The sequence below is a fragment of the Salmo salar genome, chromosome 20 (assembly GCF_965601325.2).
Source record: "Salmo salar chromosome 20, fSalSal1, whole genome shotgun sequence".
Lineage (NCBI taxonomy): Eukaryota > Metazoa > Chordata > Actinopteri > Salmoniformes > Salmonidae > Salmo > Salmo salar.
The window spans coordinates 43837501-43852090 of NC_138310.1; the positions used below are offsets into that span (position 1 = coordinate 43837501).

The following is a 14590-nucleotide window of genomic DNA, read 5'->3' on the forward strand; positions in this document are numbered from 1 at the left end:
TTCATGACCCAGAAACGCTGTCTCATGTCAAGCCGAATAGGGCCTAAAAAAAATAATCATTTTTTGTCATTTTCACAATAAGTGTCAAAGAAATATGTTTCAAATTCGAGACACAGAAACGGTGTCTTTGTCAAGATGAACTAGTGGCCATTTTCACGAAAAAGTGCTCAAAAAAGGTTTTATTTTCGTGACCCAGAAACGGTGTCTCCCGTCGTGCCGAACTAGCATGATGGGGGTAAGGGAAGACCCCCATGAAATGTACAAAAATGAATGGCAACTTATTGGCATTGGGTGAACCATATACACAATCACAAATACCACTCAAATGGACGGCAGTTCATCAAAACCATATTGCAACCAGAGGATTACAAATGCCAAGTGTAATACACCAAAAATCCCATTGGGGGTGAAAGCGCACCACCGTAGATTTTCATATGGGAAATGGTCAAACTCAGGTCCCAAGTGTGACATTAAAAATAATAAAAAAAACATTTTAAAACCTAATAAAAAGTGCTTATTGGACCGTTTTTTGGAAATGTTTTGCTTTTTTGTCAATTATACATATGTAGTAATCATATGTATAATTTGTCCATAAGGTCTCTGTTTTGTCCATTTGCCATATATGATCATAAGAAGTTGACTTCCGAACCCAAAAGTCAGTGAACCATGTCCAAGTGGCATATATAAGTGTTGAAAGTACCAAATCAGGATTTTATGTCCATTTGCCATATATGATCATAGGAAGTCGGCTTCCGAACCCAAAAGTCAGTGAACCATGTCCAAATGGAATATATACTGAACAAATGATTATATATATATATATATATCACACTATGTTAAGTCCCGAATCAACCTAGGTCTATTTGTGATGTTTGATCATAGGAAGTAAGATTTTTTTTGTTGATGTTGATTCAGCATATCCATTTCATAATGGGAAGTCCTTATGGATATACATTGGCAATGGACACTGTCAACTTGCAGAAGAGCAGTTCACAATATAGGATATGTGTAATGAACACTGTCCAATCACTCGTTGGTGTTGATTTCAGCCTGTCCAGTTGGTGATGGAAAATCCCTCATTAAATACTTGAAAATGGATAAACGTAAACTGTCCATTTGCAATGTCTTACAATGGGCATTTACCATCATGAATTTCACATGCTCTAATATACTGCAAAAATGCCCAATTGACTGGCTCGTTGAACTCGGGATGGCCGAGCAGTGATAGTGGTTCCTTCCCATCGCTCAGCCATCAAGTCAGTGTCCATCAGTCAATAAGACATCATTCTTACACCAAACTGATACATACTGACACCAAACCCACTTTGTCCAATTCGTTTAGAAGCCAACTATCACATATTTCAGAGCCGGCCCAAAATTCACAGCGCCTTCTGATAAAACCATTTAAAAAAACGTAAAACACGTAGTTACATTCTAGCTGCGGGTCCAGTTCTGACATTATTTGCAGCCCTAGCTGAGGCAACCCCAAATTCTGTCTCGATAGGTCATTCGGAGCTCGAGCAGCGACGTTAATTAGTGCTGAAAATGCCCTTTTTCCGGGCCTTGCTATGGGGTCCCTGAAAGAGAAAATCGGACAGAAACTTTAGGGTCCGTCTCTATAGGTTGAGGCAGTTTCAATGCACCTAGTCTTGTGATTCTGGGACTTTCCTCAGTGTCGTCATTTTCGCGACGTTTAAATGATTTGTATTGCAAATGGACAAATAGAGCCACATACCTCATAGTGCACTACCAATTTAAGCCCTAGAACAGGTTTATAAAGTTTCAGAGCTCTAGGTCTTACGGTTCTTTGATGGTTCGAACACAGGTAAATGTTGACATGCTATGGGGATGTTTTTTAACGGCAGGGACTGGGAGACAAGGTACAGAGAGATCCTTGATGAAAACCTGCTCTAGAGCACTCAGGACCTCAGACTGGGGTGAAGGTTCACCTTCCAACAGGACAATGACCCTAAGCACAGAGCCAAGACAATCCATTTTAGAAGGCTGTAATGTAACAAAATGTGGAGAAATTCAATGGGTCTGAATACTTTCCGAATGCACTGTATAAATGCTCATGAATTGTAATTATGTATTTATTTTCAATGATAAATTATTACAATTAATGAAATACTAATTTAGTAATAGTTCCCTGTCCTGCAGATGGGAGAGAAATAGAGTAAGTAGAGACGGGATAAAGGAGAGAAAATGTAATGTAATCGCTGTCAAAGGTGCTTCAACAAAGTACTGAGTAAAGGGTCTGAATACTTATGTAAATGTGATATTTCAGTAAATTTGTAAAAATGTCTAAAAACCAGTTTTTGCTTTGTCATTATGGGGTGTTGTGTATAGACTGAGGGGAAACAAACAATTTAATCAATTTTAGAATAAGGCTGTAATGTAACAAAATGTGGAAAAAGTCGAGGGGTCTGAATACGTTCTGAACGCACTCCTTTATTTCAGTTTCATTTTTTTTTTCAGCAGAATGTGGTACTACAGATTGGGCAGTCTTCCCATACCAGATAGTTGGGATATACCTAAGCCACAGAAGAGACTGCCAGCTGTAGCTCAACCATGGGCCATAAAAGTCACTAAAGTGAAGTTATTGAGTTTTCAATTTCAACAACTAATTTCCAAAAAATGCGGGCCGGTAGCATAATGTTTCACATAGGAATGAAAAGGACTAAGTAAGTAAATAAGTAAAACGATAGCTTTTTCTTCACCAAGCTTTAATACCCTTTTTACACTTCTGAGGTGAGCCGAACTGAGCGGAACCAAGCTGCGCTAATCACGTATCAACCCTAGTTAATGCAACAGTGCTGGAAAGAACAATATAGTTCAGATCGGCAAATCGTGTGAAAAGTGTATGACTAGATGGCTGAAGAAAGAAGAGAATTGTAGAGTGACAGACCGGTACACAGCACATCAGACCAGAGAACACTTAATGGCATTACGTGGCTAATTAAAGGCTTTTACACACGTTCAAGTAAACATTTTTTAAATATAGATCTGTGTTTCATTAAGTTAATATTCAAGGCTAACCCTGAACAACCCGCTACATGTAAGCACTTCCCCCTGACCTCTAACCCCTGCCCGTGTGAACCTCGTCATGGAGCTTCGAGGGCACAACACTCAGATAGAAATGTCGTGTACAATAGACATAACTCTGTGTTAGATATTTGATTTCACAAAATGTACGAGAATTACCTTTATAATGTACTGGAAGGATGCATCATAGCGTCCTTTATTGTTGTGAAATTGAATGGTATATTTTTCCGGGACACTCTTACCAGGGCAGTTCACCTAACATGAGGGCTTCTGATTGCAGCCAATATCAACTGATTCCAATTGGTTCACCCCATTGTCTTACATTAGATAGCACAACTCCATCTGCATTGAAGGACTAGTGTTGCGTTGTAGTGTCTTGTAGTGAAACAACCTTGCAAAGTGCCGACAGGCGCAACTAGAGATAAAACAGTTACATAGCTTGATTTAACAAGAGTCGAACAGTAATCCGATTAACAAAGGTATCCTGTACCCACCCTGACTTACAGTCTGCAGCACTCTGGAGTGGAGGATGTACAAACAAGGAGTTCTTTAGAAACATATCCATTCATTTCAAATGAGTGTTTTTTTGGCATGTGAGGGGAAATCACTGCAGCTGACTTGACATTGTTGATAGTTCAATTTAAGTGGGGATGAAGCATTCTGCACACACGTGCACAGAGACACATACAAGCTCACGCACACACACACACACAAATTGTCCTTTCGCAATGAGGCTGACACCTTAAACACAGTAAACATCAAGCTTTTAAGGCTGTTCATACACACACACACACACACACACAGAACATCACTGCCAGAGAAACAAAGAATCAACTTGACACTAGGAACAAAACAAACAAAAAAATATATTTGGCAAAAAGCAGTTTTAAAAATGAGAATCTCATTTGAACTTATCAACTTCAGAATATGCCAATAACAACAACAGCAGCAACAACTAAAACACAGATAAGCAAGTGGTGAGTGTCCTTACAACCGGTGTCACAGCCAGTCCAGCACTGTCTGTAGGTCTAGAGGGACCTTTGCCCATCTTGCGGTTGGATGCTTTAGGGTGATGTTTCCCCTAAGTACAGATCTACGATTAGCTTTCCCTCCCCCAATCTTAACCTTAACCATTAGTGGGGAAACTAAACCAAGATCAGCGTCTAGGGGCAACGTCACCCGTCATGGTTGGATCAACATTGTTAAGTGGCTTTCCTATGTACCCTTTCCTTATGTATTCAAACTCCTCGCCACCGATCATTAAGAAATGGGATAGCTATAAGTGATATGGTGGCAAAGCCTATCAGTAGGCTTCAATATTGCTTTCACATGTCCAGTGATTTTGCACAGTATAACATTGTACATCGGAGAGGAAGCAATTTTTTGTATTAAGATTCCCCCACACCTGCTATGAGGTCACAGTGAAGCACCTGCTGTGGATTCCTTGTGATGTCACAGAGGGTGCTGAGTGGCATCTTTGAGGACCCACAGAAGCCAGTGCACTTCCTGTGAAGCAACAGAGAAAGACAGCTGAGTCTTAATGGCTCCATCTCAAATGACACCTCATAGGGCACAACTATTTACCAGAGCCACATTGTACTGTGTATACTATATAGGACATGCAGACCAGAAGCAGTGGCGCTCTCTTGTGGATGCCTTATGTGCCTCAAGGCAAGTAAGTTATATAGGGAATAGGGATGGCATTTGAGATGAAGCCATATTCAATGTTCAATCATTGTGAAGTTTCAGTACTTCCTGTGAGGTCACAGAGGCAGATGAACCCATCCTGTGATGCCACAGCCAAATTTCTGCGCTTCCTGCAAGGTCACAAAGGCAGCTGAACTCATCGTGTAATGTCATAGTGCCTTCAGTGAGAGCCCTAAGTCAATAGAGGGCTCTGGTTTAAATTGTAAACAGGGCACACAGCAAGGACAGCGACAACACAGAAGCATAGAGAAAGGTGAGGGGATAGACAGCCCCTAGTGGCTCCTCCTCCCCGGCCTCTACCAAGTCCAGCAAACAATAAATAAAACGTGCCTTTGTGCCCCACCGGTGAGTAGGGGGGTGGAGAAAGAGGAAAAATACCATAACACTGGAATTACGCACACATCAGCAGATGACAACATTTCTCTCCACGCACATCCCTCTTCCTCACCTGGAGTTGGTCCTGCTCTACCCACAAACCACTAGTGATCCAGTATCATGTACAAACAAAAGAGAACTAGAAGGGGAAAAAAATCTGATGATTAGTTAGAGGTTCTTCTCCTCCTCTTGTTTCTCCATGTAGCTTCCACAGACAGCACCCTCACTGGTTCTCACAGGCCCTACCACACCACACAGCGGTGACCTGAGTTCATAGGGGAGCCAGTGGGGCACTGGAAGTGCTCAGCAAAGTCTGGCGAGTTGGAGAGGGTGCCGATTACGCGGTATTTTGGGGGGCTGTGGGGGTCCGTCATGAGTCCTTCGTGGGCGCTCTCCGGGGTTCGCACGGAACACCACACCTGAGAGAAGAATGGTCTCTCAATAAGTAAAACAGGCAGCAGCAAAATTATTCTCCTATCGGGCTTCCCAACTGTTGCATATTATACTCACTGTTTCCAAAATTGTGTTTTATTTATTTGTACTCATGTTTGTCTGTCCACTTCTCTCCAACAGTAGACGTAATATTCCAATCTTACTATCACCCTCAAATGCATGTGAATTCACTCTCATTTCACCTTACATCATGATATAGGGCCAGGAGTTCATCCTGAGAGCGTGAACTGACTAGGAAAAACTCTGGCCCCAAGTTTTATAGCTTCTGACATGGTCATACAAACTGCGAACCTTAAACATGAGTATTTGATACATGAACTCTATCAGAATGTGTGTAATGCATTTTGTTGACACTCCCATCACCCACCTGTGCAAATCCCACAAAGAATAGTTGGTCATTGGTCAGGTTGACCGCTGGCAGCCTCTTCTCCTCACCGTTCTCCTGCACCCATGCCTGGTACGCCTGAACACAACAGAAAAACACATTACTATAGAAACATTAACCACCACTCTGCTACCCCTGAGGTGAAGTATAGTAAGAGTACAGTATAATAACAATCATGCTGCCCTAGATCCCACCACTGCCACCATGGGAAGTAACACTGTAATAACTGTAGTAAAAGTAACAACTATCAAATTGCTTTATAATTACATAGCAATGGATTTGGCAGTAACGGGGTTGAGCAATAACCGCTCAACTCCATTATTGTTACAAAGTAACTGAACTATACTATGGCTAATAATTACTAAGTTACTACAGAGAAAGTATGTGAGGAACTAAATGTAATGTGTTATCAAGTAGTGAGACCCACTCACATTATAGGCTGCCTTTAGGCCTCCGTTGTCAGCAATGTTCTCTCCCAGCGTCTGCTTGCCATTTATATGCTCCCCGTTGATGGTAAACCCGTTGTACTGCTCCACCATGCATTCCGTGCGGTTTTTAAATGCTTCCACAGAGGAATTTTGCCACCATGGCCGAAGGTTCCCGTCTTTGTCGTATTCCCTGCCTGATTAAGGAAAAATCATATTTTAAAAAAGAAATATCTTTACAAACATGCACACTTAGTAATCATGTCTGTGCATGCATGCCGGAGTGTTTGTCAATGGGTGTTTTGTGAGGATGCATCCATGAGTTCTGTGGAATCTGTTAAATGCGGACACCAACCCTGGTCATCAAAGGCATGAGTGAGCTCGTGTCCCATCACCACTCCGATCCCCCCGAAGTTCAGTGCTCTGCAGAGAATTTACATGGGGTCAGAACAGCAAGCAAGCAAGCAAGCAAGCAAGCACACACACACACACTCACTTGGGGTGATCCTGGGCATAAAAGGGTGCCTGGAGGATTCCAGCTGGAAAGACAATGCCATTCTTGGTGGGCATGTAGTAGGCGTTGACTGTGGGAGGGGTCATACTCCATCTAGAAAGAATGTGGCAGAGACGTGTTTAAAAAAGAAAACCTGTGAAATGTGTTGAGTGTAGGACTGCTAATTGTCATTTCTGGAATGGATGGAATGGTATGGGTTTGATAATGTTCCATTCATTCCGTTCAAGCCAATACAATGAGCCCATCCTCCATGACACCAGACACCACTGGAGCAAACAGAATCTCAATTAATGTAGTGTTTGACCAGAGTCAAATTTGTGCACTTTATAGGGAATAGAGTGCAAATTCCGATCGAATGATGGTGATAATGATGATGTTGATAATGATGGGTGTAGCTGATGAAGACTCACTGGTCTCTGTTGGGCGGCTTGCGGAGCTGATCGGCCATCACCCTGGCGGAGAAGTTGTAGAAGTTGAGTGCGTTCTGGAAGAAGTTGTCTTCCGAGACTTCATACTGTGGAGAGAGAGAGAGAGAGAGACGGGGCAATAGAGAATTACTCACTGATCAGAAACATTTTTAAAAAAGCCTTGTTTAACCTGTAATGGCTAGGGGGCAGTATTTTCACGGCCGGATAAAAAACGTACCCGATTTAATCTGATTATTACTCCTGCCCAGAAACTAGAATATGCATATAATTATTGGCTTTGGATAGAAAATACCCTAAAGTTTCTAAAACTGTTTGAATGGTGTCTGTGAGTATAACAGAACTCATATGGCAGGCAAAAACCTGAGAGGATTCCATACTGGAAGTGACCTGTCTGACAAGTTCTTGTTCATTTTGGCTCTTTTTATTGAAGACTGAGGATCTTTGCTGTAACGTGACACTTACTACGGCTCCCATAGGCTCTCAGAACCCTGGAAAAAGCTGAATGATATCGAGGAAGCCTCTGGCTGAAACACATTATCGCCTTTGGTAAGTGGCCGATCAGAGGACAATGGGCTTAGGCGCGTGCACGAGTCGACCCCATGCTTTATTTTCTTTCGTCTTTTTACCTAAACGCAGATTCCCGGTCGGAATATTATCGCTTTTTTCCGAGAAAAATTGCATAAAAATTGATTTTAAACAGCGGTTGACATGCTTCGAAGTACGGTAATGGAATATTTAGAATTTTTTTGTCACGAAATGCGTCGTGCTCGTCACCCTTCTTTACCATTCGGATAGTGTCTTGAACGCACGAACAAAACGCCGCTATTTGGATATAACAATGGATTATTTGGGACCAAACCAACATTTGTTATTGAAGTAGAAGTCCTGGGAGTGCATTCTGACGAAGAACAGCAAAGGTAACAACATTTTTCTTATAGTAAATCTGAATTTGGTGAGTGCCAAACTTGGTGGGTGTCTAAATAGCTAGCCCTGTGATGCCGGGCTATCTACTGAGAATATTGCAAAATGTGCTTTCACCGAAAAGCTATTTTAAAATCGGACATAGCGAGTGCATAGAGGAGTTCTGTATCTATAATTCTTAAAATAATTATGTTTTTTGTCAACGTTTAGCCTGAGTAATTTAGTAAATTGTTAGTAAATTCCCCGGAAGTTTGCGGGGGGTATGCTAGTTCTGAACGTCACATGCTAATGTAAAAAGCTGGTTTTTGATATAAATATGAACTTGATTGAACAAAACATGCATGTATTGTATAACATAATGTCCTAGGTGTGTCATCTGATGAAGATCATCAAAGGTTACTGCTGCATTTAGCTGTGGTTTGGATTTATGTGACATTATATGCTAGCTTGAAAAATGGGTGTCTGATTATTTCTGGCTGGGTACTCTGCTGACATAATCTAATGTTTTGCTTTCGTTGTAAAGCCTTTTTGAAATCGGACAGTGTGGTTAGATAAAGGAGAGTCTTGTCTTTAAAATGGTGTAAAATAGTCATATGTTTGAAAAATTGAAGTTTTTGTATTTTTGAGGAATTTGTCATTCGCGCCACGCCAATCATTGGCTATTGGAGCAGGTGTTCCGCTAGCGGAACGTCTAGATGTAAGAGGTTAAAGAAATCACAGGGTTCAATGTGTGGTTCAATCATGACACAACTCAACAAAAGGCACTAACTCACCCCATCATAAACATCATCCAGTTCTTTGGGGTCCAGGATGAAGTCAGGAAATCCAATCATGTCGTAGATGGCGTCTGCCTGAAAACCAAGGGAGCAAAAAGGATAAGAGAGGTCAAGAAACTTCCTGGTTCCATTATTTGGAGGTCTGGACAATGAGGGCTCTCTCAATCTATTCCAACTACTGTATTGTAACCTGTAAACCCATATTACTCCCTCACACACATGCACAGGGATGCACACACATGTACAAACACACACAGAGATACCCTCTGGCACCCATACATATCCTATCCAGTAGGTGATGACGTAGGTGACAACATATCTGACCTTGTCCTTGGCTGCCTGACGCGTTTGTTTGTCCATCCACTTGAGGTGATCAAGAGTATATTTGAAGGCAGTACGGATCTCATTGATCATACCCTCTGCCTGATAGTGGGGTGAGAGACAGAAATTAAATGTAAGAAAGAGGGAAAGATGTAGATCCTTCTTTTGCAATTACACTCAGATATGGACTAAATACATGAGGAAATCTGAACCGGCTCATCTCTCCCGAATTATGATAGAAAACAAGAAAACTTGCGTGTGACCGTCTATTTCCAACCTGTAAAAACTGCCAGTCCTCCCTCTGTGCCTCCTCTCTCTCCCCTTCCACATCTCTCTTCTATTTGCCCCTCTTTTCTCTACCCAATAACAATCTACCTGTCACGCCTGCTCCCCCTCGGTGCTCGAGGGCGCCAGGCTCCCCAGCATCACGTACTCGTGACACCATCAGTACGCACACCTGCCTTTCCCTGTCACGCGCATGAACACAATCACCTGTTTATTACCTCCCCTATATGTGTCAGTTCCCCATCTCTGGTCCCCACTGCTGCATTGATTGTCGAATGTCGTTGTTTTTCCCGTGTGCTGACGTTGTGCCTGTCTTGTTTCATGTCTGTTCCTTATTAAAATGTTGACTCCCCATACCCGTTTCTCATCTCTGGCATCGGTCCTTACACTACCATTTAATGTTACATTTTGTCTCCATTATCCAATCTCTACTTTCTCTATACTTGTCTCCCCTCTGCAGGACAGAGAACTATTACTAAATGAGTATTTCATTAATTGCAAGCATTTATAATAATTGAAAATAAAATATAACATTATAAGCTTTACAATTCATAGGCATTTATAACATTATACAGAACATTTATTCAGTGCATTCAGAAAGCATTCAGACCCCTTGACTTTCTCCACATTTTGTTACATTAAAGCCTTATTCTAAAATGGATTTTAAAAAACAATACTCAATCTAAACACAATGGTGGTGACCAAACAAAAACAGGTTTTTATACATTTTTGCAAATTTATATAAAAAACCCCCCGGAAATATGACATTTCCATAAGTATTCAGAGCCTTTACTCAGCACTTTGCTAAGCACCTTTGGCAGCGATTACCGCCTTGAGTCTTCTTGAGTATGACGCTACAAGCTTGGCACACCTGTTTTCGGGAGTTTCTCCAATTCTTCTCTGTAGATCCTCTCAAGCTCTGTCAAGTTGGATGGGGAGCATAGCTGCACAGCTATTTTCAGGTCTCTCCAGAGATGTTCGATCGGGTTCAAGTCTGGGCTCTGGCTGGGCCACTCAAGGACATTCAGAGACTTGTCCCGAAGCCACTCCTGCATTGTCTTGGCTGTGTGCTTAGGGTCGTTGTCCTGTTGGAAGGTGAACCTTCACACCAGTCTGAGGTTCTGAGTGCTCTGGAGCAGGTTTTCATCAAGGATTTCTTTGTACTTTGCACAGTTAATCTTTCCCTAAATCCTGACTAGTCTCCCTGTCCATGCCAGTGAAAAACATCCCCACAGCATGATGCTGCCACCACCATGCTTCACCGTAGGGATGATGCCAGGTTTCCTCCAGACATGACGCTTGGCATTCAGGACAAAGAGTTCAATCTTGGTTTCATCAGACCAGAGAATCACGTTTCTCATGGTTTGAGAGTCCTTTAGGTGCCTTTTGGCAGCAAACTTTAAGCGAGCTGTCATGTGCCTTTTACTGAGAAGTGAGACTTGGTGGTTCCAAACTTCTTCAATTTAAGAATGATGGAAACCACTGTGTTCTTGGGGACCTTCAATACTGCAGACATTTTTTGGTACCCTTCCCCAGATCTGTGCCTTGACACAATCCTGTTTCGGAGCTCTACAGACAATTTCTTTGACTTGTTTTTTCGCTCTGATATGCACGGTCAACTGTGGGACCTTATATAGACAGGTGTGTGCCTTTCCAAATCATGTGAAATAAATTGAATTTACAACAGGTGGACTTCAATCAAGTTGTATAAACATCAAGGATGATCAATGGAAACAGGATGCACCTGAGCTCAATTTCGTGTCTCATAGCAAAGGGTCGGAATACTTATTTAAATAAGGCATCTGTTTTTGATTTTTTAATAAATTTGCGAACATTTCTAAAAACCTGTTCTCTCTTTGTAATTATGGGGTATTGTGTGTAGATTGAGGGGAAAAAATGTATTTAATCAATTTTAGAATAAGGCTGTAACGTAACAAAATGGGGAAACGGTCAAGGGGTTTGAATACTTCCCGAATGCATTGTAGGTATTCATGAACATTTATAAGCATTTAAAATATCTTGTGAAAATTACAATAATATCTTAGCAAATAGGATCCTCTTACGATGACCTTTCATTAGGCCTACACATGGTAACCACTAGGGGACAGTCATGTATTGTTCACCATTGTAAAACACCACCGAGACTTGAATAAATGTAAATGCAGTTGTGCGCCAATCATACTCACAATCTCTTTGCTGTGTTTATCAAACGTTGCTTTGACAAAGAGTGCACCCAGGGCAAAGCCGAGCGTGTCATCTGTGTTCCCAATGCAGGTCTGCCATCGAGGTGTGCAGGACTGAGCGAACACACACACGAGAAAAGTCTCACCAGCTGTTTATATTTTTGGTTGTGAAAAGTGTGTGTACTGTAAGTGTGCTGAGTTAGCACACATTGCTTGTTATGAGCCCACAGTCTCACATAAAAATCACCTGACTCAGATTAAGCTTAGTCCTGGACTAAAAAGCATGCTCAACAGAGAATCTCCACTGAAATACATATATTTTCTAGCCTTAATCTGTGTCTGAGAAACCAGCCCTAACAAGGTATTTCCTGAATCAGGGCTAATGAATGTCATAAGTAAGAATATTCTGTGTCCCAAATGACACCCTATTGCCCTACGGAGTGCACTAATTTTAACCAGAGCCCTATGGGCCCTAGTCAAAAGTAGTGCACTACACAGGGAATAGGGTGCCGTTTAGAACCCAAACTAAACACACCTTCTTGGTTCCATACAGGCTCTCTAGCAGCTTGTCCTGAGCGTTCTCAAAGCGCTGGTCCAGACTGGACGCTCCCTTCTGCACCAGGTTCCAGATCATGTAGTTGTTGAGCAGGCTGAGAGACGGCAAGAGACAAGGAGAGACGGGGAGGAAGAGGAAACATGAGGACGACAAGGAAAAGCAAAGAAACGATGGTTGGGGTTTCCTCATGGGCAGAACTGGTTGCAGGGACGTCATTATGATCTATTTCATGAGATTATGGTCAGGTCAGATATTGATTGTATAAGGAATTTTGGTAACACTATGAAGACCATATGCAAAATGCATTATACAGCAATATACAGTTTACATACACTTAGGTTGGAGTCATTAAAACTTGTTTTTCGACCACTCCACAAATTTCTTGTTAACAAACTACAGTTTTGGCAAGTTGATTAGGACATCTACTTTGTGCATGACACAAGTAATTTTTCCAACAATTGTTCACAGACAGATTGTTTCACAACTCTAGTGGGTCAGACATTTACATACACTAAGTTGACTGTGCCTTTAAACAGCTTGCAAATTTCCAGAAAACGATGTCATGGCTTTAGAAGCTTCTGATAGGCTAACTGACATCATTTGAGTCAATTGGAGGTGTACCTGTGGATGTATTTCAAGGCCTACATTCAAACTCAGTGCCTCTTTGCTTGACATCATGGGAAAAATCAAAAGAAATCAGCCAAGACCCCAGAAAGAAAATTGTAGACAAGTCTGGTTCATCCTTGGGAGCAATTTCCGAACGCCTGAATGTACCACATTCATCTGTACAAACAATAGTACGCAAGTATAAACACCATGGGACCACGCAGCCGTCATACCGCTCAGGAAGGAGATGCGTTCTGCCTCCTAGTGATGAACGTACTTTGGTGCGAAAAGTGCAAATCAATCCCAGAACAGCAAAATGACCTTGTGAAGATGCTGGAGAAAACAGGTACAAAAGTATCTATATCCACAGTAAAACAAGTCCTATATTGACATAATCTGAAAGGTCACTCATCAAGGAAGAAGCCACTGCTCAAAAACCGCCATAAAAAAGCCAGACAAAGATCATACTTTTGGAGAAATGTCCTCTGGTCTGATGAAACAAAAAAAGAACTGCCCATCGTTATGTTTGGAGGAAAAAAGGGGAGGCTTGCAAGCCGGAGAACACCGTCCCAACCGTGAAGCATGGGGGTGGCAGCATTATGTTGTGGGGGTGCTTTGCTGCAGGAAGGACTGGTGCACTTCACAAAATAGATGGCATCATGATGGAGGAAAACTATGTGACTATATTGAAGCAACATCAAGACATCAGTCAGGAAGTTAAAGCTTGGTCGCAAATGGGTCTTCCAAATGGACAATGACCCCAAGCATACTTCCAAAGTTGTGGCAAAATGGCTTAAGGACAACAAAGTCAAGGTATTGGATTGACCATCACAAAGCCCTGACCTCAATCCTATAGAAAATCTGGGCAGAACTGAAAAAGCGTGTGCGAGCAAGGAGGCCTACAAACCTGACTCAGGTGCACCAGCTCTGTCAGGAGGAATGGCCCAAAATTCACCCAACTTATTGTGGGAAGCTTGTGGAAGGCTACCCGAAATGTTTGACCCAAGTTAAACAATTTAAAGGCAATGCTACCAAATGCTAATTGAGTGCATGTAAACTTCTGACCCACTGGGAATGTGATGAAATAAATAAATGCTGAAATAAAAATGTCATTCTCTACTATTATTCTGACATTTCACATTCTTAAAATAAAGTGGTGATCCTAAGTCAGGGAATTTTTACTAGGATTAAATGTCAGGAATTGTGAAAAACCGCATTTAAATGTATTTGGCTGAGGTGTATGTAAACTTCCAACTGTACATGTACTCATAATGCACTATTATAGAGTACTAAAGTAGTATTTAGTTATACAGTAGACACACAAAGCCTCATATTTCTATGTAGTATAAACATAACCACTTAGAACGTACAGCAGCATAGTGCTTCATAATTGCTGGTCACTTTTTCCTCAGGGATCATACATCAATATAATGACCATCAATGTAAGGCATTTATAATGTTTATGTCAACGAGCAGCACATTATTACTATATCATAATATATATATTTTTTACCCATTTTTCTCCCCAATTTCATGGTATCCAATTGGTATTTACAGTCTTGTCCCACCACCTACATAAGGGACGCAAACAGAATTTGCTGTACGATTGA

At 41.6% G+C, this 14590-nt stretch overlaps 1 protein-coding gene across 4 annotated transcripts in view; it reads right to left on the reverse strand.

Annotated features, from left to right (window-relative positions):
- Positions 1-3891: 3891 nt before the first annotated feature.
- ece2b (endothelin converting enzyme 2b) overlaps positions 3892-14590 on the reverse strand; it is a 78000-nt gene continuing 67301 nt past the window's right edge. For all 4 annotated transcript variants that reach the window (XM_014161965.3, XM_014161964.2, XM_014161966.3 and 1 more), the window contains 10 exons: positions 12354-12468; positions 11822-11932; positions 9354-9452; positions 9027-9104; positions 7315-7418; positions 6887-6997; positions 6746-6813; positions 6397-6587; positions 5948-6043; positions 3892-5546 (listed from right to left, as the gene is read on the reverse strand). In XM_014161965.3, the coding sequence (XP_014017440.1) occupies positions 5370-5546; positions 5948-6043; positions 6397-6587; positions 6746-6813; positions 6887-6997; positions 7315-7418; positions 9027-9104; positions 9354-9452; positions 11822-11932; positions 12354-12468 (1150 nt within the window). In that variant the 3' untranslated portion in view covers positions 3892-5369. The remainder of the gene's footprint in view (positions 5547-5947; positions 6044-6396; positions 6588-6745; positions 6814-6886; positions 6998-7314; positions 7419-9026; positions 9105-9353; positions 9453-11821; positions 11933-12353; positions 12469-14590) is intronic.